At 37.4% G+C, this 27,770-nt stretch overlaps 1 protein-coding gene across 1 annotated transcript; it reads right to left on the bottom strand.

The window, feature by feature from the left end:
- Positions 1 to 6: 6 nt before the first annotated feature.
- On the bottom strand, positions 7 to 27,770 carry maco1b (macoilin 1b). The gene is made up of 11 exons (XM_061743237.1): positions 27,481 to 27,770; positions 22,903 to 23,044; positions 19,421 to 19,547; positions 17,735 to 17,858; positions 17,087 to 17,265; positions 13,086 to 13,632; positions 10,226 to 10,384; positions 7,866 to 8,048; positions 7,604 to 7,724; positions 2,952 to 3,126; positions 7 to 2,081 (listed from the first exon to the last, which is right to left on the bottom strand). The coding sequence occupies exons 1-11, from the start codon at positions 27,558 to 27,560 to the stop codon at positions 1,879 to 1,881; spliced, it is 2,040 nt and encodes a 679-aa protein (XP_061599221.1). The 5' UTR covers positions 27,561 to 27,770; the 3' UTR covers positions 7 to 1,878.

Genomic DNA, 27,770 nt, shown 5'->3' with positions numbered 1-27,770 from the left:
TGCAAGAAATAGTTTTTATTCCTTGTAAACCTCACAGAGTGAGAGCGCAGCCAAGGTCAGACCTGGGGGGGAACAGAACAGTGACCGTGGGCATAGAAAACAAAAAACAAACAAAACACTTCTCAATACTTTCAACAATCAGTTGACCGAACGACTGGCTAAACTGTAATTTTTCACGACATTTTTCAAGAAGCCAACAACAGCAATCTGAGTGAAAAGAAAAAGCATCTCCATATAAAGTAGGTGAAAACCACACGCACAACAATGACCGTTTCAGGTGATGGTGAAACCACATCAAACTCAGATTTCTCTCTGTGAGAAAATAAAAATATTACCAGATACGGGAGTCAAAACATCCACTTGTCCAATGCTGCAAATACTGTAACATTCACAAAAAGAAATGCGTTTTCCCCACTCCCATTTTTTGTACTACTCAGCTTACTACAGTTTACCACCGTCTCAGCCCGCCTGACGGAAACTTCCAGGACGTGATATTTAACAGGTGACGTATGAAGCCAATGTTTTTCGCGGTACATTCTTGAACACATTACTAGAGAAAAGGGCATTCCAGTCTTGGCACACAAACTGAAGAGGGAGATTAATTGAATTGTTTCATCTTGAGCAATTAAGTCTGCATTTCCAAAGCTCTCTTTACATTTCACAGTCCAACTTTACAGTTTTGTTTTTTTCCTGGCCAGCAACTACACCGAAGGATTTGGGATTTAACAGCAGCGGAGATGAGCTTCTATTAGGAGTTGTGATGAGCTATAGATGGTGGTGGCTTCCCCCATGTCATCAAATTTACATAACAAATTAACCATCTTGAATTTGGTACTGTCTGTATGTGTCTGGTAAAAGTGCTGTGTATAATAATATTGATAAAAGCCGTTGATGATCCCGGCATGTGGAGAAATCAGTAGGAAGTCCCCAAAATTGAACGTTTCAGAAGGGAATTTTGTCCCAGCAGGTTCCAAACTAATAGAAAAGGTTTAGGTGGCATCGTATGTCCTCAACTCAAGGCACTGTGAACGTGACAACTCTGCAGAGCAATGAGAAGACGCACACTTACAAACACGGACTTCTCTTACTGCTCTCTGCCAGCTCAAAACTTTCACAAAACATAACCAGTTGTTGCTTTGGAGAATCCAAAGTAACATCCTCAATCCTGCTTGGGTTCACATTCTTTCAGGGTTCAATGTTACTGCTTGCAACAGATTATAATCAGATTTTGCCAACAATGTCTCAAATTTGTTGAAATAATTTTAAATTTAGTCGTTAACATATAGAGCCATGCAAAAAATGCTTTTAAAACTATTAAAACGGATGAAAGCAGGCTGAATTTAGTCTGCAAAATAGTAAATTAATCATGATCAGTCTGTTCCGTCTTTGCACTACATTCCTTTGGTTATTCAAATGCTGCTGTAGTTTAGGACAACTATCTGTTATAGTAATTTGGATGCAGCGTGGATGAAAGAACTGGTCTCCAGTTTTAGGATGGGATTATCAACTTAAAGAAAATGCAGCAGCTTATTCCCAGAACCAAAGACCCACTAACCGGTTGCAGTGCTGGTTGGGAAGTGAGTGTGACACCCTTGATATGAAGATACACACCTGAATCTGTGAGGTCTTACGAGACACTTAAGAGAGAGAGAGAGAAAAACAAACTGGGGCTTCCTACTTGACATGGGATTTCCGTTTTTTTTGCCTTTTGTTTTAACTACAACAAATACAGTCACACAATACAACATCCTTCTGACCTGGCGAGGAGAGAAACAGAAAAAGAAACAGATCTCAGCTGCAAGATGATGGGGGCCTGCAGGGAAAGTAAAAATGCTGGAAGGGTAGATGGAGGTGAGGAAGAAGCTGGAACAAAAGCATTCACTTTTTGAGAGGCTGGTAAACGGAAGCGTTGGGGTCCAGGCTGGAGGGATTGGTGTCCATAAACTTTGAGGAGTAATGGGGGGCCACGGGGGTCATGCTGCTGGTGTCGGCTGTGTAAGAGATGCTGGGCATGACAGCCATCACTTCTGCTATCTTCTGCTTCAGGTCTTTGATTTCCTGGTCTTTCTGCAAGATTTGACCTGAAAGAGAGAACGCCGGGTCAGAAGCAGGCGATGCCAGTGGCGTCAATTCAGTCAAAGCTAAGGTATGGCAAGGTTACAAGTCACAGAACTTAACTAGAGTATCAATCAACACGTCCAGCAAATACTCATCACAGAAGTCTGCTATGTAGCTTATCTGTGTGGTCAAGAAAATTTGAACTTTTTCAAATGCAGTCTCTCTCACTGCAAAAACTCAAAATCTTACCAGGAATAGTTGTCTTATTTCTAGTTAAAATGTCTCATTTTTAGTCAAAAAATCTCATTACACTTAAAACAAGAGTCATCACCAGAAAAATAACTTGTTATTTGACCATTTTCACCTGTTTCAAGTACATTTTCACTTGAAATAAGTAGAAAAATCTGCCAGTGGGACAAGATTTATCTTCTCATTACAAGCAAAAAAATCTTGTTCCACTGGCAGATTTTTCCACTTATTTTAAGTGAAAATCTACTTGAAACAGGTGAAAATGGTTGTTTTTGAGTCTTGTCTTAAATGTAATGAGATTTTTTTTGACTAAAAATTAGACATTTTAACTAGAAATAAGACAAATATTCTTTTTAAGACTTTTTGCAGTGTATAATAACTAGTGAAATCGATCATGTTGTTCTGATTTGCATTTGTAGTTATTCTATATGTATAAAGAAATAGAATAATCAATACAAATAGACACAGAATAATTCCATAAATGCATTTAAAAAACAAACATTTACATTTTCCCTTGAAGCCAAGGTGTGGCGACTGCCATACCTTGCCATACCCAATTGACGCCCCTAAACGCCGCACAAACCAGTCAGAACAACACTGATATTTAGATGTGTCACATTAAAGCAAAGACATTTTTCCTTCACCTTGTGCAATCTCCAGCTGCCTCTTGGCGTCTCCAAGTGCGGAGAAGAGGTCTAGTTTGATCCTGGTCTCTGCACTCAGGCTGTTCTCCAGATGCTGGGTTTTGTCCTGCATGGCTGACAGCGCTGACATCAACACCTCTGTGTCTTTTTCATTTTCTTTATATTTATGAAGCTCCTGAAAGAGAGACAAGAGATATATAGTGTGTGTCAGACCAGGAGGCTGATATCTACGACTTGTTGCTTTGGTACAGTGGTGATGTCTCTATTTTATTGAATAAAGAGTCCATTCTTCAGACTGATATGTACTTTTGTGTAATTTTTAGCTTTATAGAAACAAAAAAGAAGGGAACAAATGCAGTGACTGTGCAGTGTGAGTAATCACTTCAGTAAGTGAAGAATGTTGAACAACAGATGTACAGGACTGTCTCAGAAAATTAGAATATTGCGATTTTCTGTAATGCAATTACAAAAACAAAAATGTCATACATTCTGGATTCATTACAAATCAACTGAAATATTGCAAGCCTTTTATTATTTTAATATTGCTGATCATGGCTTACAGCTTAAGAAAACTCAAATATCCTATCTCAAAAAATTAGAATATTCTGGGAATCTTAATCTTAAACTGTAAGCCATAATCAGCAATATTAAAATAATAAAAGGCTTGCAATATTTCAGTTGATTTGTAATGAATCCAGAATGTATGACATTTTTTTTTTTTTTTTTTAAATTGCATTACAGAAAATAAAGAACTTTATCACAATATTCTAATTTTCTGAAACAGTCCTCTATAGCGAGACAAGTTAAACTGTTTGGATCAAACAATTGCATGTTAGACGTGTTAGGGATGTAATTTGTCATGGTAGCTAGCTGCAAACGAAGCGTTGGTTCACAGCCGACAAAACCTTACTGGCCGAGACACAAGAACCCGTTACCTCAGGGCTGAGGGGTGAAGACCAACCTTAACAATCTTTAAACAATGCAAGAGCAACTTTTAATGTTTTAAAATCAGCTGCCAGTGTTTGTGAACATTCTCCAAGAAAGTAGAAAACAAGATTCACAATATCAGTTTTTAACTGAATGTAAAAACTGTTTGCATCTTCGTTAACAGACATTACTGGGTATGGTAGCATCATCTGAGAATAAATCATATTTTTAATAGCGCTCCTAAATTCCAGTCAAACATTTGGAGGTGCAGTGTTATTGAATGCTCTCAGAAGCCCCACAAGGAAGCGTCTCCCACAGCTGGAGTTTCAAACTGAATTTGAAAATCTGGATTTGTCATTAACAGGCAAAACTGAATGTCTTACTCACTGGCGTTTATGGATTTACACCACTTAAAGCAGCGGTTATAAATCCTGTTTGTAGCTGCGTCCATAAATGCCAGTCAGCATTTGAAAACGACAGTCGATGTTTATGAGCGTTATCTGCTGTGCTACATAAAGCTCGATTCACAATAGCTTTTTAAAACTGATTGTAATAACAGTGTTGCACTCATTACTGAACACTTTAGATGCTTTAATGTAACCTGCTGGCATTTATGGATCCAACTTGAAACAGAAGGTATGAACCCTGTTTGTAGCAGCGTTCATAACTACTGTGGGAATGCTGGCATGCAGCCTTTATAAAAAAAAAGGCCCACTGGCAACATTAAGACACTGGTTTTGAAGAAAAACACCGTCAGCTGTGATCTTTGTGAACCGCTGTCTTCTACAGAAATTCAGAGTACAGTAAAGGGAAGTTGGACATACAGTTGACTGAGGTGTAATGATGTAATGACAGAGCAGAACCGGCTCTGAACTGGCACCAGGACCAGTTTCAAAGGGGTATGCGAATCATGGAAACCCCAGTCTGATCATCTTCTACTGGCCTGGACTCAGTCTTCTTAACGGCTGTGACCCCCTCAGAAACCTCAAGAACGTATGACCATCTTTTTTAGCAGCTGATCGAGTTAATTTCCTTGACACTTCTTTTAGGAAAAACTGGCACAGCTGTCTGACCCTGAGACACGCAGTTAATAAAGTGGCAATAGAAGACTAATCCTTCATTTGAAAATAGTTTTGTGGATAGTCCACTGAAACAGTCATGATAAGAAAATATTGCTGCAGTTTTTTAATGAATAAATATTTTTTACATTTCTGCAGGCCAAATTTATATAATTACAAAATAATTTCTGATTTTATGATGCCAAAAAAAGAAAAAATATTGTCAAGCTGCATAATAACTTAGTTCACCGGTTTACATATCAGTGCAAGTTCTTATGAGTTGCTCATGAAATGTTGTGTTTGAGTCACATCCACTTGAACTGCACTTTTTAAAGGTTATTAAATCTGAGCCAGGAGTAGTGGAAGGCAGTTCTTCATTTATAATGCAGTCAAAACATTTGAAGTTGATCTAAGCTCTAAAAATGCTCCTGCCAGACATTCTGCTGTTCCATCAGTGCATCGGCTGCCACAGTTAACGCAAACTGCTGTCGCTGTGATTCACAAGTTCTTAAAAAGATGATGCAGTCTTGCTGGAGCCATTGAATATGGATTTTCAGCTCTCACCAGAGCAGTTCATAGGTGTATAATGCCAGGAAAGAGAATCAGCACCCCCAAATCTGAACCACGATTCAGAAAAGGGTGGAAGTCCCTCTTTAGCTTGGGAGTGAGGTGCTGCCTCAGGTGCAGGAGGTCAAGTATTTCAGGGTCTTGTTCATGAGTGAGGGAAGAACGGAGGAGACTGACAGGCAAAGCGGTGTGGACTCTGTCCCAGTCTGTGGGGGTGAAGAGAGAGCCGAGCCAAAAGGCTTTGTTCCTACCCTCAGCTATAGTCCTGGGGCCTCATTTATAAAAGAGGGCGTAGGAATCATACTAAAAGTGTACTTGTTCTCAAAAGCCGAAAATGGCGTGTGCACAAAAAAATCCTGATTCATAAAACCGTGTGCACGCACACTTGCACGCAATGTTCGCTATATAAATCACAGTCCAGCTGGAAGGTTGCGCATGTGAATTTGCCTCATACCCCGCCCTCTACACGCCCACTTTCTACCATGAATGGACAATGCAAAGTAGTTCATGACTGTATTTGCATATAAATGAGCCTGCTGAGCATGCGCAGCGCTTGCCTGCAGTCTGTTTCTGTTGTGCGTCAGGATGAATGAGACGTGTCCAGCCAGGCAACGGTGCCACTAAATTTCACGGAGACTGAGATCGAGATGTTGTGGATGAGGTGGAGGCAGGAAAACCACATTATTTGGTGGTCACAGTAGTAAAAAGTGATTGCCTGCCAGAATCTGATTTCTGGCCGCGGGAGCGCGCACAGCAGCCCGTTGAGCGATAGCGCTGAAACGTCAGATTTTCAGATTATGAAGCTCAAGAATGAGATCAAATCATATTTAGGTCGAAACAACCTTTCATTAACTGTATTTGGCCTTCAATCAATTTTTGGCAGGTAAAAAGACCCATTTTCAGGGGAGAAATCAGATTCTGGCAAGCAATCACTTTTTGGCACGGTGTGTCCTGCACCGCGGACAGGCCGTGCAGGTAGGATGATTTGACAGATGAAAATAACCCGTCAGATCACGCTTCCACATAGACATCAACATTTATCTATGTGGAAGCGTGATCTTACAGGGTATTTTCATCTGTCAAATCATCCTACCTGCCAATATCTATGTGGAAGCGTGATTTGATGGGTTTTTTTTTTCTTCCGCCAAAGCGTTGTACACATAGATCTATGTGAAGCACATTCTGACTTCCTGATTTTAAATCGTCTATTTGCATGAAAAAGCCTTTGAAAAGAAAGAAACTGAGATAAAAGAAACGGGGATCGTACGGTAGTATTTTCTGCCGAGGTAGGACACCTCGGCAGAGCACCGGCTTGAGTGTACATGGATCTATAAGTCTGATATGTGATGACATTAAAAGTATGACATGAATCTGGCTTAATTTCACCACCTCACCGCCTGCGTCGCCAGTTCCCCATATCTTCAAAATGTTCGTGCACGAACAGGGTTGGCGTAAAGATACACACATTTTTCAGTTAGTTTTTTTTTTTTTAATCCCAACCTTTGCGTAGAAGGTGGCGTGCGCATCTTTCAAGCCCTGTTTTGTGCGCAAGCGAGCTTTATAAATGAGGCCCCTGGACTTTAGTTAGTTAACCAAAGAATGAGATATCAAGGGGATACAGACCCAGAAGAAACATGAGACATGATATGTATCAGCTGGGCTGGGAGAAGGAAGAGGGAGATCAGGGCCTCTCTGCTGAGGTTGCTGGCCCTGCAACCGTAATCCAGATAAGCAGAGGTTGGTGGGTGGATGGATGGTCACACTTCTAAATGTGATTAAATTTATGCGAATAAACTTATTAAAATGTATACCCTAAATTTCCTTCGGGATTAATAAAGTATCCATATACCGGTATCTATCTAGCTCACTTTTCCCATGGCTTTAGCCACTCGACATTAAACAATACAGCACACATGACAACTAAAATATCATTGATACCCTGCACTAGTACGTGAACTGAGGATGTCATTTTTTCACCTAATTAAGGGACTCAATGCGAGTGGAGGTGGAGGGTGTCGCCTTTATTAGATTTTTCTTTTTTTTTTTTACTTTATTTTTTCCTAAATAAGTTAATAAAAAAAAAAAAAAACAAAGTCATACCTGCACTTTTAATTCAAGCTCTCGTATCTGGTCCTCCTTTAGCTTGATGTCCATTGTGAATTTTTTACACTCCGTTTCTAGTTCAGTAATACGCCGCCGCAGCGTGTCTGTGCACTCCCCTCTGAGAGAAAGAGTGAGCGAGAGAGAAAGATGCAAGTGAGTTTAGTAAATGTTCTTTTTTTATTTGAACAAAAGCAGTGTTAAAATGAAGTAATGAATCAAAAACTAGTAAGTGAGAAGTGAATGCCAGCGGTGCACCTACCTGGATGCTGCTGCTAGTGCTACCGCTCTGGCTGCTGTGGCCTCTTCTAACTTCTTTCGCTTCTTTTCCTCTGCGAGCTGCTTCTCTGCAGTAGCTCTCGCCTCTTGCTCTGCTTTAAGCCTTTTCTCCAGTTGGCCTACGGCCTGTTTGTCTTTTTGCTTTGCTTGCACAGCATTATGTAGCCTAGCATATTCACAAAAAGACAGAGAACAATAGCAACCATGAAATAAGACACAGCAGGACCAGAACTTCACTCCAATGACATACAGATAGTGATGCACCGAATGTTCGGTAACCAAAATTGTCGGCCGAAAATAGCAAAAAAAAAAACACTTTCGGTGTTCGTTGGAATAAGTGGGGAAAAAAACGAACGACGTGTTTAGATGACGCAATCAAACAGCGAACAGCGTGGAGTGAGGGGCATGCAGTGTTAAATGCAGCAAACATGTCAGCTAATAATAATAATGATAATAATAATAATAATAATAATAATAATAAGCTGTATTTCACATAAAAGCAATAAAACAAATAAAAGCACTGAAGAATGCTTAAGAGAAATGGAGATATGATACAATAATATAAATAATTAGGTAGACTACTTGTATGGGAAAGGGATTGATTTTCTTTTTCTTTATTTTGTTTTATCCACTTCTTTTAAAATGCACTTTAATGCATTTTTTTTGTTTTAAGGCCTATGTTACCATATTTCAGCAGTCAGTTATAGGCCTAATGCAAGCTCAAAGATGGCCAAAAAAATGATTTTGCTAATTAATTTATTTTAGTTATTGTGCCTTGTTGGTATAATGTCTGCTGGAATATTTAAAAAATGCTGGGAAATTAAAAAATGTTCAGTTGTTCATGTTCAAAAAATATTTCTACCTTGTAATTTCGTAAAATATTTATTTCTTTGAAAAGCATGCATAAAGCACATTTATTTGATTTATGCAATGTTGAAAAAATTGGCAAAATAAATGAAAAACTGCGTAGAACCATTGTTCGGTATGTTATTCGGTATTCGGCCAAGTGTTTATTATTATTTTCGGTTTCGGTCACAAATTTTCATTTCAGTGCATCACTACATACAGAAAGCCAAACTCTGGTGGTACCATTTACAGATCATTTAAACAATGCTCCATTCCTCCTGAGTAAATTGAAAGCAAATTACTCACTTTACCTTTATACATTTAATGTCAGAGTAAACCCACAAAATTCAGAAAAGACAGTATTTATTGTTTATTTTGCAAGGACGTTGGAGTGTAGTAAATTTTTGTTGATATCCCAAAAAGGATTAAATTTAACCCCAGGATGATTACAAACCATGTGGATGATAGAAGGCTTTCAACAAACCTCAATAGCAGTTAATCCACAATCAAAAGGAAAACATAATAGCCAGATTCATATGTTCTCATGTGCATGTTGACTAACTTCACTCAGCGTATGCCGTCTGAATTGATGATAGTAAAACTGAAGTCACATCAGCTTCATATTTACAAAGAATTGAAGCATCCAAAGGAAAGCCTAACAAATGTATTGTGAAACACGGAGGGTGCTTATGTTCTGGGGCTGTTGCACCATGTCTGGCACAAGGGACTTCGGATTTGTGCAGGGGAAAATTAAATCTCAAGTCTATTGCAGCATCCTGCATCGAAACATACTGTCCACTGTCTGGAAGCTCAGCTCCCATTGCAGGTCATCAGTACCACATCAGAATAACCTAAAAGCACTGGAGAACCACTGATAAAAGAAAGTACAGTGATCCATTCTTAACATGAGCTCTGATGTTAATCCAACTGAGCATCAGTCAAAAAATCTGAACTTTTCAAATTTGACACGGCTAAAGCAGTTTGGTCGTGTTTTACGGTGTAAAATATCTAACGGCATGAAAAATAAAACCATAAGCAAAGTAGATTTTTTTTCCATACATAGAATTAAATAAATGTTGGATACCATTAACTTAGGTCACCTTCAAGATATTTCGGATAAGAGTGGTCCTCCACCCTCCCAAAGAGTACCAACAAATCTGTATTTATTTTTTTTATTTTTTTATTTTTTTATTTATTTATTTAAAAGAATTTCCCCATTGTGGGACTCTAAGGGAAAATAAAAAAAAAAAAAAATAAAAAAATGTATGCATCCAGCACTGTTGTGCTTTGAAATGTAAGCAATCCAAACACAGATCAAAAATCTATGATTTAATTCATTTGAAAGCTTACTGAAAACTGAAAAAATGTTACGCATATTATTCACCTAATATAAAAGGGAACCAAAACAATAATAAATGAATAGATAGATTTGTAATGATCTGAAACAAAATGGATTAGTTGCTACCCATGTAGTGACCAAAAAGCTGCAGTACTCACTTGTTCTGCAACAGCTCATTTTCCTGTCGTAACTGGCCCAGCTCGGTGCGTATGGAGCGCTCTGCACTTCCCAGCGAGCCGATCTGGCTGCGTAGGTCCTGTTCAACCTGCCGGCTGGCCTGCAGGTCTGCCTTCAACTTCTTAATGTCCTGCTCCAATCTGTCCCCAAGTTCCAGCCAAACACAGGGAAGACAAATTTACATTATTTGGAAATAACCACAATTTCAAGGAAGAAAAAAACCCAAATAAAATATATAGAGGCAAAATATTTACATTAATAAATTAGAAATAACAGTATAACTGAAGCAGGGTTTTTGTTCACTGAGGTGTTATGAACATAAGCTCACACTAAAGCTTTATACACATTTGCCTTCTAAAAGAACTACATTTACAGTGTATCATTATTTATTGTCCTTTTTTTCTGGAGTAGGAACGATGAGTGTCTGAATTAAGTTTCGTTATTATAAAAATGTCATCGGTCAAGCACAGACCTGTAGTCACAAAGAGATACAGTAGAAGCTACTATTTCTGAGAAAGGTCATTCAGAAAGTAATTATGGTTTGATCAAAAGGTTGGTGTTTTTTTAACGTTGCAAAAAGGCTGTGAAAAAAAAGCCTGAAAGTCACTAAATCTAGGATGCAACAGGATAAGTCAACAATCATTCCTCCCATGCTTAACCGTGTACTGATGTGTTTGCTGAGGGCGTTTAAGTTGGAAAGGGTTGATGCAGATAAATTAATAAACCTTTTTCGTCAAAGGATTAAAAATACAATGAAACTGAATGTTTCTCAGTTGTGCTTTAAACTATTTATATACCAACTTAATAACACACAACCGCATGCGTATATACCAATCACAAGAAAAAGGCAAGGAAAAGTGGACAAGTATTAAAAACAACAGCAAAAAAAAGGACAGCAGTATGGTACAGCCCTCAGTAGTGTATCACACATATCATATCATATCATATCATATGGTTAGAGCATAGGATTCCCAGCTACAACATACCTAGGAGTATAAAGTCACGATTAGCCTGGTGATTTGTGATTTTGTTGATCTGTATCCCTTCCCTGAGGGCCGAAGGTCAAATACGTGATGGCCAGGTGAGAAGAATCCTTCACAAATGTTCTAAGCTCTGGAGGACTAGCAGAAGTCTGCAATGTGCTGAAGAGAGGAAGGAGGGCCTGTAATGATTGTTTTTCTACTGTGAGGTGACCCTCTAGTCCTTTTTTGTACGCTGTAAAACAGCCTTCACTCCACACTGAGATGTTAAATGTTAAAAAGGTCTCTATTGCAGAATGGTAGGAAGCCACCAGCATTCTCACAGATATATTTCTTTTCTGAGGACACAGAGGAAGAGGAGATACCACTGTGCCTTTTTAAACAACAGGTGTGGCGTTTGCAGACCAGAAGAGGTTGTCAGTTCCACAGGTTCCCAAGAATCTGAAACTGTGAGGGCCTTTTTAGGCGATAAACAAAACATACTCATGATTTCTCATATAAAGAGGTGAGATGTATTGGCGTTAGTCATTTTTATAGCAGAATGTATTTTTCTACAGAGGTGGCAAAATCCTGAGGCAAGCAGATGGCAGTTAACCCAATATGTTAAAGGGTACCTCTGTAGGCATATTTAATATTTTAATGCACATAGTCCACTGTAATACTTCCTCTGGTGAAATGGGTGAATTTTCAAAGTACACTCATGAAGCCACAGCTATGATCTGCACTCCATCACGACAAGTCCTGACACAAAACAAATGATGCAGGTTTGTTTTATATTACAATTTTTCACAATGAAACCAGTTTTAAAAAGTTGCTTAAAATTATGAACACTGATTGAACTCCTCAGTTATAGACTTTTGAACGGCAACTAATTTGATAGTGATCTGCTTCAGTGTGCAGGGCTAAGTCTGCTCAGCTTTCCAGGTCTGAGGTTCGAGATTTAAGTTAAGAAAAATGCCACAAGAATCATCCTCAGCACATCTGAGTGAAAGAAACTGAATTTAAGACCAAAGTTATCCTTAAAGACAAGTTCCTAAAATAGTTCACCACATTAGTAAATAACTAGTGTTGTCCCGATCGATCGGCCCCGATCACGGCATTTTCAAAACATCGGTATCGGATAAAAAAAAAAGCATCGGGACATACCTAGTTATTAATGTTTTTAATATATATTAAATCGTTTTATATATCGTTGCATTTAACGTCAATTCTAGCCGGCGTCACTTCTGGACGTAAGCGAAGCTAACATGGTTTACATGTTTGAATTGTGAAATTTTATATATGTTCATGTTGCATTAAGCTGCTGTTATTCATTTCATGCCATTCAGAATGTTGCACTACTAAGGTTAAGGTTTCATTTTCTTGTGTTTGTGAGTTTGACTGGATGTCATTCAACTAACTCTTTTGAAGTTAAATTTATTTATTTTTGTTATTGCACTATTCTGCACTTTTTGTTTTAGTTTACAATTTCATGTTTTTACATTTTGTGGCGCCAGTGCTGATAAGCTTTGTTGAAATATATGTCCATGTTGTTCTCCAATGGACAATAAAAGAAACTTGGGATCATTTGAGTTTTTGTCTTTTTTTCTTTTTTAATTCATTGCCAAAATATATCTGATTGGGAAAAAGTATTGGAAATGTATGGGGAGCCAAAAGAAGTGATCTGATCGGGAAAAATCGGGATCGACAGATACTCAAACTCAAGTGATCGGGAGCTAAAAAAATCCTGATCGGGACAACCCTATAAATAACCATTAAGAAGCATAAACAAAAACTATCTTTTTCCCTTGAGATGCTGCACTATAGTTGCAATAAGAAACAATATCTTGTGCACATTTGCGTCCGAGCATGCGTTTCTTACCTAACCAGGGCCTCTGGCTTGCTTGGCGGGCTGGTGGGGATGCAGTTGTCGCTGGGATCCCTATGTGAGCCACCTGATGTCCCTTTTCCCACCGGTGGCTTGTGCTTCTTCTCGTTCTTCACAGTGGAAGCTGAAGATGTCGGTGGAGAGAAAGTCACGCTTCCATTGGTGGCACTATGGCCACGGGGTGAGGAATTGAGCGTTGCAGCATTGCTGTTCGCATTTTTGTAATTTTTAGAGGAGGAGGATGATGAGGAAGAACAAGAGGAATTGTTATCCTCTTTTAGCAACAGGTTTTCCGTGCTGCCCAGCTCTGTGGTCAGTCTCTTGTTGTTCATATGGTTCTCCATATACTCCATCTCATGGAGTTTAGAGTCCACTGATGATGGCAGGATGCTGTTGTGTTGTTTCTTTGCGTCACTGCCGGCTCTTCCTTCTTTCCCTTTTTCTCTATACTCTAGCTCTGGCAGTGGCACCGATGTCTTTTTATTGGCAGGGGCACCATTCTGCGACACTGGAGGTGTGTCCACTTCTGATATTCCTTTAGCTGTTTCAAGAACAAAGAGGAAAATTAAAGAAATACACTTCATAAAGTCTATACAATTAGTAACTACTTTAATAACTGTTAATACCTGCTACCGACATTGTGGCATAGAATTGTCAAATTGGTTTAATTCCCTTTACGAATTGTTACAGATTACTTTTGTAATATTGTATTTGACCTGGTCTTTGTACGTTTTGACCGTATAGAAACGTAATTCTTGCCATTTTAAGAATGAGATGTTTACCTGCTGTACTCTACTGCCCTTACTTTTTAACAAATTGTGCTTTTTATTATTTGACCTCTTATCATTTTATTTTTTATTTACTGTTTAATTGTTTCTTGCCACTTTTAATGTAAAGCACTTTGAATTGTGCTATACAAATAAACTTGCTTCAAATTTTTACAGTCATGCACCTGTGTGATATTCATTCATTTTTGTTCATCATCTTTTGAGGGCTACAATTTTAACCATTTTCCACCAGCTTTTTAAACTTTCAAGCTTCTAGAGCAGCTGAACTGACTCGGGTCTCCATCGAGCCAATGACTGCTGTTGTAATCATTGTGTTTATGGTGCGTTTGCTTAAAACTCAGAGGCAGGCACACCTGCAACCACTGACTTTGAATAAAAAAAATAATAAATAGAAAAATAAGATTAATGACAAACAAGAAAAACTTGGAAGCGTAGGTGCAATGAACAAAGATAATAAATCACATGTAATCACTACTGCGTTTGACAGATGTCCGACTGCGTCAACACACACGATTCAAATGAATGGATCACTGTCAGCTTGTCATTGAAGTAACCCTAACCCTGACAATGATCCATTGATTTAAGCCAGCTGGGTTGGAGCAGGGAAACATCTAACAAGCAGGACCTGGCTCAAAGAACATGGCTCTGTGCTGAAACCTAAACAGAGTAATGGATGATAAAGACTTTAGCAGTTTGCAAAGAAGTAGGCATAATTTACACAGTCAACAAATCTAACAAGTATCAAATCCATGACTGAATCATTATTGACTAAAGCCAGCGAGCTAAACATCTGGATCTGCTGATCGACATGAGATACTTTTAAGTTTTACTGTATGACTTTTTTTTTTTTTTTTAAACTGTCTAATGCCAGACATAAAAGGATTTTTGTATTTACCTTTAGAGGACTGAGTACATTTATATTGACCAGGAGCTTCAGTGCGTCAGTTTTTATATGTTTGTGTTGATTTTATTATGTAAAGCATTTTGCGCTTCTTAGTATGAAACGTGCTATATCAATAAAGTTTGATTTGATTTACACATTAACAGTTAAACTTCAACCTAACATTGTTACAAACTTTGTTGGTACACTTTAGATTATAATCAGTTTAAACCATGGTATAAAAACTCATAAAATACAATTTGAGACAGGCTCTTTCCCTGGTAAAACCGTGAAAGCATCCAAACTATTTTTTTCTCATTTGAGTTTTGCATAGTTTGTCCAGGATGCATCTCTACCCCATATCCACCGCTTTCCTTTCTTCTTCCAAAACACACAGGTGGCAATCAGTGAAGCCAAAATAATGTGACCGATTGCTAGTTTCCGCAGCTACTGTACAAATAAAACTAAGGATTTCCATGAGAAATGAGTGACACACAACAAACATTGATTTAAAAGACGTGATGGCATAGATTTTAAAGGCTGAGTGAAGCTGTATACGAATCCACCACACTACTATTTGTATTATTACAATGGTTTTAATGTGTTTATGTGAGAGCAGTCCCACCACACTGAGTCGCAAGTCTTTTGCAATAAATTGGGAAAAAAGGTATTTATTTACCACTGATCTCACCACACTATGGCTAAGCTGTATTTAGAAAGCCTTTATCTTAACCTGCGTCTGAATCTTTTGGTGGTGTTGATCTTACATGTACTAGCAGTCCGAGGATGCTGGGACTCACCACGATGTCTCAGCAGACAGTTCCTAAGATGTCACCACTCTACTTCATCAATGCTCGACAGATATTTGTACAATGTCCCCTCTTTCTTATAAAAACTAAATTTCATATATATGAAGGCCAAACAGTTTACATGAGGTAAATATATATGTTGACTCTGTAGCTATTGTTGTTGACCGATAACTGGTGCTGGTGGTATACCAAAGAAACAAAGAAAAATGTATTTTACTTTACTTTATTTATTTTTTCTGGAGGAGAGTATTCACTATTTTAAGGTGACTCATCTGAATGTTCGAGAGATGGATGTGAAGGTCCCTTTTTTGCTCTCCCCTTACAGATGCATCTTCTTTTTGATTTCTTCTTGATTTCTCTACCTACTTGATATTAATCTTGGATTGACTGTACATTGGACTTTGGTTGATGATTTGTTTTACTTACTCATTGGTTTATTTATTTATTTAATCGTTTTCTTTCTTTTTTATGAAAATATTGATACTGCGAATATGTAAATCCTGTATGGCTGACTTTATTTCTTTAATAAAAAGTTTAATAAAAAAAAAAAAAACGAAATTTCAGAAGGCACATCTACTCCTACTTAGATTGATGTGGGAATCTTTTTTCACCTGTGTGTAAGCTATATAGTTTTATTTGATCCAGGAGTTTCCTTACACATGAACCCGATAACATGTGGAAATAATAAAAAAAAATGCTCTAATATCCAAGCACAATTAATCAGTCCCATGTTTTGGTTTTATAAAATAACACAAAAATACAACACATATTTTATTTTATTTTTTTTCCCCCTCTCTCTTTACTTTTCATGTTTTCATTATGTTAAGTGCCTGAAATTGCCTTGTTGCTGAAATGTGCTTTACAAATAAACTTGTCTTGGCTTAGTGCACTGCCCAGTCTAATCTCGAAACGTTCATCCCTTTTTCATGGGCACTTCAAGAATGTGCCAATCTTTTCCGTCTGCGCTGTCTTCAAGCCAACTAGACTCATGGCAGCTGCTTCATCGACACTGACCTTCCCCTGACAAATTTATTTCCATGGTTCTGGCACTCAAATGTCTCGTGCTCTTTAATCGTTTCTAAATTTTTTGATTTTTTGTCCCAATAAAGTAGTCCTTTCTGTTCAACTCCAAAAGCTGTACTGGCAGCATGTAGACTGGCTTAGACTTAGAATTAACCATTGTTATACATTTTTCGCTTTTTTCTTAAAAGAATGATACTTTTTAATTTTTGAAATTGGATGCAATCTATGTTATTGAATGTCAAAAACTGATAAATCATTGTTTAGTTTAGTTTTTGTTTTATTTACCCACCACAAAGGCTGGTAGGCAGAGTGAACTGACCTGACCCCACTCAAAATAACCCATGTTTTTCAGGTGCCAATTCCCAGATTTGGTGCATTGCCATAACGCCTGAAAACACTGAGGTATTGAGGCCACATTGTCTTTAAGGCTGTAAATTTTAAGCATTGTTTTAACCCTGACCCAGAAAACAGCAGGCATGTGGATCAGAATCTTACCTTCTTCAGCTTCTCTCTCTTGCCTCTGAAGCATCTGTTGCTCTGGAGGCAGAGCCTGCTGTAGGAGCTGCATATAAAACTCATTTTCCTTCTGTACCTCCTTCTGTTTACGCAGACGCATTTTATAACTGACGTAGCTCTTGAAGCCAAAGCCCAACGTGACCACTGGATATCCAATGCTACAGACATAAACAAAGTGCCCAGTTAGAAAAAAATACATTGTCACAAATCAAAATCACAATGAACCAATTCAATCAAATACAATGTCGAAATTCCTCTATTTGTATCCTATTGTTCTGTGTAACAACAAACAACCCAATTTTTTCAACACAAGTTAACACAGCTAAACCTGGATCAAAGGTCTCTTCAAAATAAGACACTTTAAGACAACCTACAATCAGTTTTCTGAAAGCTGTTCACTGATATAAGACATTTGTAGGACAGAAAAAAGAAAAAAAAAGACATTTGTAGGACAGAAAAAAGAAAAAAAGAGACTTCAAAATAGAACTGTTGCTCCTATGCAAAGCCACATTTATTCATTTGATATTATAAATAAAATTAAAGCAACAATAAAACAATGACAAAAAAATTCAAATTTTTTATGTTGACCAACGATAAAATTGGACAGGAAAAAAAAGAGAGACTTACCAATGAGCAGCAAAAGGACGGCACAAGTCCACATGGAAATTCTTCAGGTCTTTGAATCTGATGGCTGCCTCTATGTATACGAACAGTATCCATAGAGATACTGTGGGCAGACAGACGCCTCTTTCTGAAAACAAAACAAAAAGAAATAAGAAGGCGAGAAATGTAATAACTGTGTTTCCAATAAAATCTGAACTGTAATAATGGCTAATCAAAACTTTAAAAATAAATATGCATAAAATGCCATCATCATTATTTTTATTTGAAATATATCAATTTCATAGTTTTATATAATGTAGGATTGAGGTATTAAAATATCCTGGCTCTTGTAAAAATATGCTGTCACTGTAGATGAAATGACAGATAAAGTATTAGCATATCTGTTATATCACTATCCAGTACAAAGCCTGGGATTCATCAAGCCACCAAGTAATGGGGATCTCCTTGAATGAATCTGCACCAGTAACTACACTACATTTATATCATGAAAGTCAAGACTTCATTAACACAGAGTTCTGTCTAACATGTACTTACTGGAAATAGACCATGAATGAGTTGATAACTGAAGAAACATTTTACTATTCTACAATCTATACAGATTAATTTGTCCAATCATTATCACTATAAGTCAGTCTTTGGGAACTCCGCAATCAAACCCTCAGACCAGGCTGTAAAGTTGTACAAGATATTAATACACCTGTGACATCCAATGATACTGAATGTCACTGCTGGCGAGTTAAGTTGAAGAGTTCAGAAAGCAACTTGGAAACTGTTTCTCCCTCCCCCAACAGGACTAGGATTTCAATCCGACACCTGGCCTTCGGTCAACAGAGGCAGATGCCACTAAAAGAGTTCGTCAGCTAATGCCCAGTGCACCTCACTCGGGCTGCACTCACACTGGGCGATCCACACTGTGCCCGAGAACAACTGACACCTCGAGTTTGGTTAGTTTAGTTAGTAACTGCTTCATTCAGTTGGCAACAATCCCTGGGCTCTGGCACAGCTGGAAGAGATCGGTACGATCGCACATGTACACGGAAGAGGGTGTATACACAACGTATGCATGAAGTCTAGATGTCACAGCTATTATTTAACAATATAGGAGCATTAAACGAAAGAAATTCAAACATAGAACCTAAAGATTTTTAAAAAACGACCAAGGCAATCGTGTTGCCATTATATTTATTGTGCTGCTCCCCACTGTACTGATTCTCTAAAACTGCGTGCACGTAGGAATGGGTGATATTCACGTTAAACCGTCAAAAAAGATTCCCCACGGTAAGAATTTGTCATCTCGTGGTAAAAATGATAAATTGAGGAAATGAGCCAGAAAGAAAGAAAGAAAGAAAGAAAGAAAGAAAGAAAGAAAGAAAGAAAGAAAGAAAGAAAGAAAGAAAGAAAGAAAGAAAGAAAGAAAGAAAGAAAGAAAGAAAGAAAGAAAGAAAGAAAGAAAGAAAGAAAGAAAGAAAGAAAGAAAGAAAGAAAGAATCCCGTTGATGACACTTTTTGTATTGGTATTTTTTTTAAATCGTCATTTTTATCGTTACTGGGATAAATGCCAGAAATTATCGTGATACATTTTTTAGTCCATACTGCCCATCCCTACGTGCATGTCAGGTAACCAAACCGGTAACGGCCTCCTGTGGTATTCAAAGTTGAAAACCACAAGAGAAGACGTCTTAACCTTACCTGTGTGCCAAACATACTGCACCCACACATAGGTACTGGCAGCAAAGAACAGCCATTGCACTGGGATGAAGAGGAGGCAAATTATGTCCGAGGTAAATGCCACGCACACAAAGAATACTGAGAAGGCCTGTGGGACAGAGGAGAGGTGATCATGAAATATATCGTATATCCAGCACATCAACTTTCAAAAGGTAAACTACTAAAAAAAGAAACAGTAAAATGATTAACATGTAAACAAGCAGCTCCTGGACAGAAGTGTTGGCTACTATGTCCTAACTGTTTGTAGCAAAAGATAAGTTGGTGCATAAAAATGAAAACAATGTCACTGATAGTTGTATGGATACAACATATCTGGTTCTCTTCCTTATATCTCAGTGAGACATGCGTCTGCACGTTTTAACAAGACCAAGTGTTTATGCAAATGCAGTGTGTCATATCTAAGATTAAAGACAAGAAATCCACCAAAGGAAACACTAACACACTGATGTAGCACAAAGTAAAGGGGAATAATAAATGATATCCACTCTATTTTGTTCACAGAATCCTCAAGTTGATGAAATGATATAATAATCCAGTTCAAGACATTACAACAGTATATGATGTGTTGCAGTGGTCACAAGTACAATCTGGAGTATCTCCTTGAAAACAATAAATACAGGCTCTGAAAATACAGATTATACAAGCATAAACTATGAACTATTTTATCATTTTCGGTATAATATTCAAGATATGTTGTTTGGCTCAGATAAAAAAGAAAAATGATTGTCTGATTGAGTGGCGATTGTCTTTACTTTGATAAATGCGCTGGTGAAAACTCTGCCATCCAGGTCACAGTACATCTCAGGGTTAAATCAAGACAATGGGATTTCCTTTTCTTTTGGTTTTGAAGATGTTTTACTTCCAGACAGAAGGCATCGTCAGTTCCAGATCCAAAGGCCTTCTGGATGGAGTGTGAAACGTCTTCAAGAATAAAAGAAGAGGAACTCCAGTTGCCTTGATTCAAGCCTTTGAGACTTACTTTGATATTTAAACTCCATTATAATTGTCATATTACGCCTTTATTCAAATGCGTTTAATATACCGCATTTTCTGGACTATAAGCCGCACCAGCATATAAGCCGCATCCGCTCTATTTAAAAAAAATAAATAAAAAAAAGATATACAAGCCGCACCTGCATATAAGCCGCATATGCTCTATTTAAAAAAAAAAAAAAGATATGCAAGCCGCAGATATTTATGTTGTTAGATTAGATATTTACTACATGTACAGAAGGATTTTGAACTGTAAATGACGTACATGTTTGTACCTAAATAGATCCTTTCCTAACAGTGTCTTTTAACACGGCAGCAACTTTGCTAATTAAAACGGGACAGAACCAAGAGAAAATAACCAGTATTTATTTATCTATTTATCTGTTTGAAATCTGCTTCTACCTACCGGTACTTCTATCTGCTAAAGAAGAAGTAGCGTATTCTTCTTTGCATTTATTTTTTCTTAGTTTTGTTTCTAATTCAGGTTAGAGCGCCCCGAGTGGTGGAAGAAAAATCCACAGAATAGCTGCACCTTTGTATAAGCTGCATGGTTGAAAACCTATGAAAAAAGTAGCGGCTTATAGTCCAGAAAATACGGTACTTGATTATTCAAGATCCCACATAAGTAAGGAAATCAGATATAATCATCGTATGACTGTTGTTTTCAGATCATGCAGTGTGTGACCAGTTGTAATGGGTCAGTCACGTAGAGTGAACAACACAATGACTTGAAAGACTCATTCCAAGAAAGATAGTTCTGTAGTCTGAACAGCAGAGCAATATGATGAGTTTTTAAGTCGTGAAGTCTGAAAGACGCTAATTTAACTGTTGTGTAATCAAACAAACAAAACTGCCCTTAGTCATTTGGACCATGACAAAAAAAAAGTCAGATGGCCACAGAACTAGATTAGCTAGCTCAAAGGACTTCTCCCCTTCGTCAACATGAACTTGCACATTTGAAGCAGCAGATAATCTCAAGCGCTCTTTCAAGGCAGACTCACTCGTACTTTCCACTCCAACTCCAAACACCCGGGTTAATGCTCAATGACGAGCTCAGTGGTTACCGTTTGTTTGGTTGTGTAATATTCGTTTGCTACGAAAACTGAGTCTTCCATGCCAAGAAGCAATGTGTATGATGCTAGCACAAAACACAGAGGAGCCCGCTTGCCACAAGGCTGCAATTCTGAAAGCTTGGCCTCAGCAACACCTACGCTGTCAAGCTCCCCATCAATCATATATCAACCTGTCTCTAAATGTCACAGAGAGATGCTGCAAGAGCAGTGGGAGCGCACAGCCTTGTGCAGGAGGAAAGCAGGAGCACCAAACCTCCTGTGCAGCTTCTTTACTGTGCATTATTCCAACATTCCTCATTGTTGCCTATATTAGGTGATGGGGCTGGGCGATATATCGAGATTTTAATATATATCGATATATTTTCAAACGCGATATGGTACGAGACAATATCGTTTATATCGATTAAAAAAAAAAAATTATGATTTTGATATAGCTTATTTTGTGACAAATTGACTTGAATGTTTTATTTTTAGATTTGCACAAATGTTTTGTTATTTGCACAACTGTCAACCTCAGTGGAAAAGTCTGCCTGTTACTGTCTACATTGTATTAATTGTACAGTGTATTTGAATTTAATTGTTATGCAGGAAAGGGATATTTGTTTTATTTTATTCAAGAAGCATTTTTATTCTATATATGCAGGCAGTTTATTTTTATTTCATTTGTTTTATACATTTTGATATTGTGCAGACCTCTGTTAATAAAGGTACCTGTGTGACATTTGGCACGAGGCTTTGTATTAAAACTGACTGTTTTTTTAAGGGTTTGCCTCAGAAAAAAAGCTAACAGAGATGCTATGCTATAATGCTTTGGGGGAGACCCCAATTATGGCACAGAAAAAATATCGATATATATCGAGTATCGCCATTCAGCTAGAAAATATTGAGATATGACTTTTGGTCCATATCGCCCAGCCCTATTAGGTGAATGTAGTTGAAAAATTCTGCTGTAAATGTGAGCAGGGCCTTCCTTTATTATTAGGTGTCATGGAAAGGATGCACAATACCCACAATCCAGTGCTGAAATTCAAGCCACGGTTGTTATAACAGACGATGTTTTTGAAATATAACTGGGCCACTGACTTATATCATACCTTGACTTTTTTTTTTTTTTTTTACTCAAACCCAATCTGTGATGATCCAGATAAACTGAGTTATTCATTCATGGAATGATCAAGTGGCAACTGTTTGTGAATCAGTGCAATTTAGGAAAGGTGTTAAGTTTATACCCACAATACTAGACACCCATTGGTGCCATTTATGATTTGTGACCACACACTAATTTGGCTAAGTAAATCTTTCCTATCATGTTGATCTTTAGTGCAGCATGAGCAGTCTATATTCAAATGTTATAAGTATTAGTTCAAAGCTACTTACCAGCCCCTGGTATCTAAATGAGTCGTACACACTCCGGATGAAGAGCCAGAATGGCCACAGGTACTCAAACCTGAACTCAAGTACAAAGTCTGCAAGTAGCACCAGCGCCCACACCACCAGGAACTTCAGGTAGAGGAAGGTACTTAAAGAAAGAAACAAGAGTCATTAATTAGATTTGTTTTCAATGACAACTGCCCTTGTCTTAACCATCAACACTTCAAATATGGCATGTTGTTATTGACTATGTACGTCTGGGATGAAACAAATCCACTGCTTTGCCTCATCTGACGAATATTTCTGATGCACTTGGTTTAAACAGCTTATGTTACACAATGTAGACATCATTATTGGAGAGATCTACAGTACAGTACGCTTTGAAATATTTTCATAAGATGTTGCTCTAAGAATTTAAATATGACATTAATAGAACTAAACTACATGTTTATTTCCCAAGGGCCATAGAACAAGCACAATACAACTGTTATTTCTAGCAAAGTCTTATATTTGTTATAATTACCTCAAATAAGACATTTGATTACAGTTTACTTTCAGTTGTGGCGCAGAAAAGGACTTATTAGGGGTTTTCCTTAATCTCAAATCCTGTTTTATGATGTAAAGTACCTGTACTATAATTCTGAAACTGCCCCATATCCTTAGAGCTTCATGCCACGTGTTTATAACTAGTAGCTGATGATGTTTGGCTGATCACATAAATGGGAAATCACTCAGGATAAATAAGGATAAAAATAAATAAATAATAAATAAACTATATTATTGCACCCAAACATTTTGCTCATCCCTGTACCTCTGAAAAATAATATTGTTGTATTTTATTTTAAACTGTTTAATATTTCGACATTGCTTTAATTCCATTGAAAACTTGTTCCATATCCTCACCCCGCTGACTGAAACACAAAAACCTTTCCTGTTTGTGCGTATTAATGTGACATTAAAATTACTTTTGCCCCTTAAATCATATCTTCCCTCATGACATGTCCCACTAACTGTAATCTTACACCTGGTCTACATGTCTGTTGTGTCTGTAACTCTTGTGTGCAGATGTTGACAATAAGCAGGTAGGGCTGCTGTGGCGCTAACCAACGTTAAACTTGCTATAAAAGAGTAGAAGGTAATACTGACAGGACTGTTGACAGTTACTCAAACCACAGGTTTCGCCCAAAAACTGTCAAAACTAGCTGCTTCCCTTTTAGTCACTTTGGTCTGTGGTCTAATCTTTTTTGCAGGAAATATAACATTATTCACCCCAACTGTTTGGTGCTCTATAAACCAGCTACAACCTACGTCTTGGGATAATTTGGCTTTAAAAGGGAGGAAATAATTCAGAACGGGCTGTTTTGGGACACCTAGACACCCACTAGGGTCATGCAAACCCCTTTTGTTAAGTTACTATAGATGTCAGGGCACTGCCACCACTAAACAGCTGTCACTAATACAACTGTTATTTCTAGCAAAGTCTTATATTTGTTATAATTATTACTTTTAAAACACATTTTACTTTCAGTTGTGGCGCAGAAAAGGACTTACTAGGGGTTTTTCCCTAATCTCAAATCCTGTTTTATGATGTGAAGTACCTGTACTATAATTCTGAAACTGACCCATATCCTTAGAGCTTCATGCCACGTGTTTATAACTAGTAGCTGATGATGTTTGGCTGATCACATAAATGGGAAATCACTCAGAGGTGAAGGACAACCAAGCAACTCCTTGTCTGGACAACCAAACATCCAGCACAGGCTCCTCTGATGTCCCACTAACTGTAATCTTACACCTGGTCTACATGTCTGTTGTGTCTGTAACTCTCGTGTGCAGATGTTGACAATAAGCAGGTAGGGCTGCTGTAGCGCTAACCCAAGTTAAACTTGCTATAAAAGGGTAGCAGGTAATACTGACTTACTCAAACCACCGGTTTCCTCCCTTTTAGTCACTTTACTCTGTGGTCTAATGTTTTTTGTTGTTTTTCTGCAGGAAATATAACATTATTCATCCCAACTGTTTGGTTAATCTCTATAAACCAGCTAACCTACTTCTTGGGGTAATTTGGCTTTAAAAAAGGAAGATATAACTCAGAACAGTCTGTTTGAACTCCTCCCCTGTGGACTCAGACACAATTTTTTCCCCCAAGCTGTTGCTCTGATGAACTCTCATCACTCATAGAGTCTCAGAGTAATCAACTACTGTGCAATAATAATAATAACAATAATTATCATTATAACCCCAACGGTATGCTGTAACAATGCACCTTTCAATTCAATAACCATGTCTACCTCATACTGTTACACCTTTCACTTCTTCTTTTTTTCTTCTTAAATTGTATATATATGTTAATAAGAGCTGTCATTTGTAGATTTACTGCACAGGGAGTGATAATAACCGAGTCCCTGTCTGGCATGTTCATACCTGGCCAATAAAAATAAATACCTCTAAATACCTCTGTCTTTTATGTTTATGAATCACTGGTTGTAGTTTGTCTGGTGTGTTTTTATGTGCTCTTATCTATTTTACTCTGTTTTTAGTTTTTACTATTTTATTATGTCTTGCTTTACTCATTGTGCAGCAAATTAAAATGTGCTATATAAATAAAGTGGATTGGAAAGTGGATTGGACCTCACTGGTATTTTTGCACATGTAAATATTATTCGTTTTTCAGGTTTAGTATTTCTTTTGTACATTGCTCATTTTATATGTTGCTCTTTTTTTTAATTATTTTGCTATTTATTGGTTATTTTTCTTTTTAGGATATACTTTTTTTTAATATACCTTTTCATACTTCGTGTGTTTTTTGTAAAATTGTTGAAAGTGTGTATGTTTGCTGCTGCACAAGCAAATTTCTACTGTGGGGGATTAATAAAGTTTTATTCTTTGCTCTGCTCCAACATTCAGCTTCTTTAAATCAGGGTTAAAAACATTACTGTTTACTCAAGCATACTAAATTAAACTTACCTGCTGTACTCTACTGCCCTCATTTTTAACAGCTTGTGCTTTTTATTATTTTACTTCTTTCTTATCATCTTATTCTTATTTGTTATTTACTGTCTAATTATGTCTTGCCGCTTTTAATGTCAATGTAAAGCACTTTGAATTACCTTGTGTTGAATTGTGCTATATAAATAAATTTGCCTTGCCTTGCCTTGCCTATTCTTCTAATTTCTAGTTTTTCAGGTTTAGTATTTCTGTTTAGTATTTCTTTTGTACATTGCTCATTTTATATGTTGCTCTTTTTTTTAATTATTTTGCTATTTATTGGTTATTTTCCTTTTTAGAATATACTTTTTTTTATATACCTTTTCGTACTTGTCTGCCTACTGTTTTTTGTAAAATTGTTGAAAGTGTGTATGTTTGCAGCTGCACAAGCACATTTCTCCCCTGGGGATTAATAAAGTTTTATTCTTTGCTCTGCTCCAACTGTCAGCTTCTTTAAATCAGGGTTAAAAACATTACTGTTTACTCAAGCATACTCCTAAATTAAAATTACCTGCTGTATTCTACTGCCCTTACTTTTAACAGCTTGTGCATTTTATTATTTTAGTTCTTTTCTTATCATCTTATTCATATTTGTTATTTACTGTTTAATTATGTCTTGCTGCTTTTAATTTCAATGTAAAGCACTTTGAATTACCTTGTGTTGAATTGTGCTATATAAATACATTTGCCTTGCCTTGCCTATTCTTCTAATTTCTAGTTTTTCAGGTTTAGTATTTCTTTTGTACATTTGTACAATTATTTCGCCGTTTATTGGTTATTTTTCTTTTTTCTTTTTAAGATATACCTTTTCGTACTTGTCTGCCTACTGTTTTTTGTAAAATTGTTGAAAGTGTGTATGTTTGCTGCTGCACAAGCACATTTCTCCCCTGGGGATTAATAAAGTTTTATTCTTTGCTCTGCTCCAACTGTCAGCTCCTTTAAATCAGGGTTAAAAACATTACCGTTTACTCAAGCGTAATCCTAAATTAAATTTACCTGCTGTACTCTACTGCCCTTATTTTTAACAACTTGTGCTTTTTTTTATTTTACCTTCTTTTCTCATACTTTTATTTCATTTTATTTGTTATTTACTGTCTAATTATGTCTTTATCGCTTTTAATGTCAATGTAAAGCACTTTGAATTACCGTATGTTGAATTGTGCTATGTAAATAAATTTGCCTTGCCTATTTTATTTTATTCTTTTCATCTAGTATTTCTTTTGTACATTTGTACAATTATTTAGCTATTTATTGGTTGTTGTTTTTTCTTTTCAGGATATACTTTTTTTTATATACCTTTTCATACTTCGTGTGTTTTTTGTAAAATTGTTGAAAGCAAATTTCTCCTCAAGGGGATTAATAAAGTTTTATTCTATTCAATTCTAAAACCTGATTGTGATCCTGATCTGGGGCCTATATAAGCCTGATTTATGGTTCCGCGTTAAACCGACGCCGTAGGCTCTGCGTTGGTGTAAACGGCTGATTTCTGGTTCCGCGTTACACCACCGCTTTGCGAGGTTGACAGGCTGTTTGGTGGCGGAGCCCTGCCATGCCCGGACCCGGACCCCTCTTTGCTCCTGCAGAACCCTCCACTACCTGCCGTAGATCCCCTCGGTGATCCGGTTCCTCTTCAGCGGCCGTCGGAGTTTGCTGCAGTCCGCATTGCGCCGCTTCATCCTCCCCCCCTTGGCTTCGGCCTTCGAGCAGCAGCCGTGGTCGTATCCAGTTTTCCTGCTGCAGGAAACAACGGTAATAATAATAAATAAAGTGCCTGTCTGTGGTGTTTAAGCCGCCGCTGCTGCTGCTACTGTTGTTATTTTTTTTTTTTTCTTCCCCTCACTGAACACAAAGAAATAAATAAAGGACTCTGGCTCGGGAACCTCCTC

This window comes from Cololabis saira, chromosome 16, assembly GCF_033807715.1.
Source record: "Cololabis saira isolate AMF1-May2022 chromosome 16, fColSai1.1, whole genome shotgun sequence".
Classification (NCBI taxonomy): Eukaryota; Metazoa; Chordata; class Actinopteri; order Beloniformes; family Belonidae; genus Cololabis; species Cololabis saira.
This window is presented reverse-complemented; position numbering and strand designations above follow the sequence as displayed.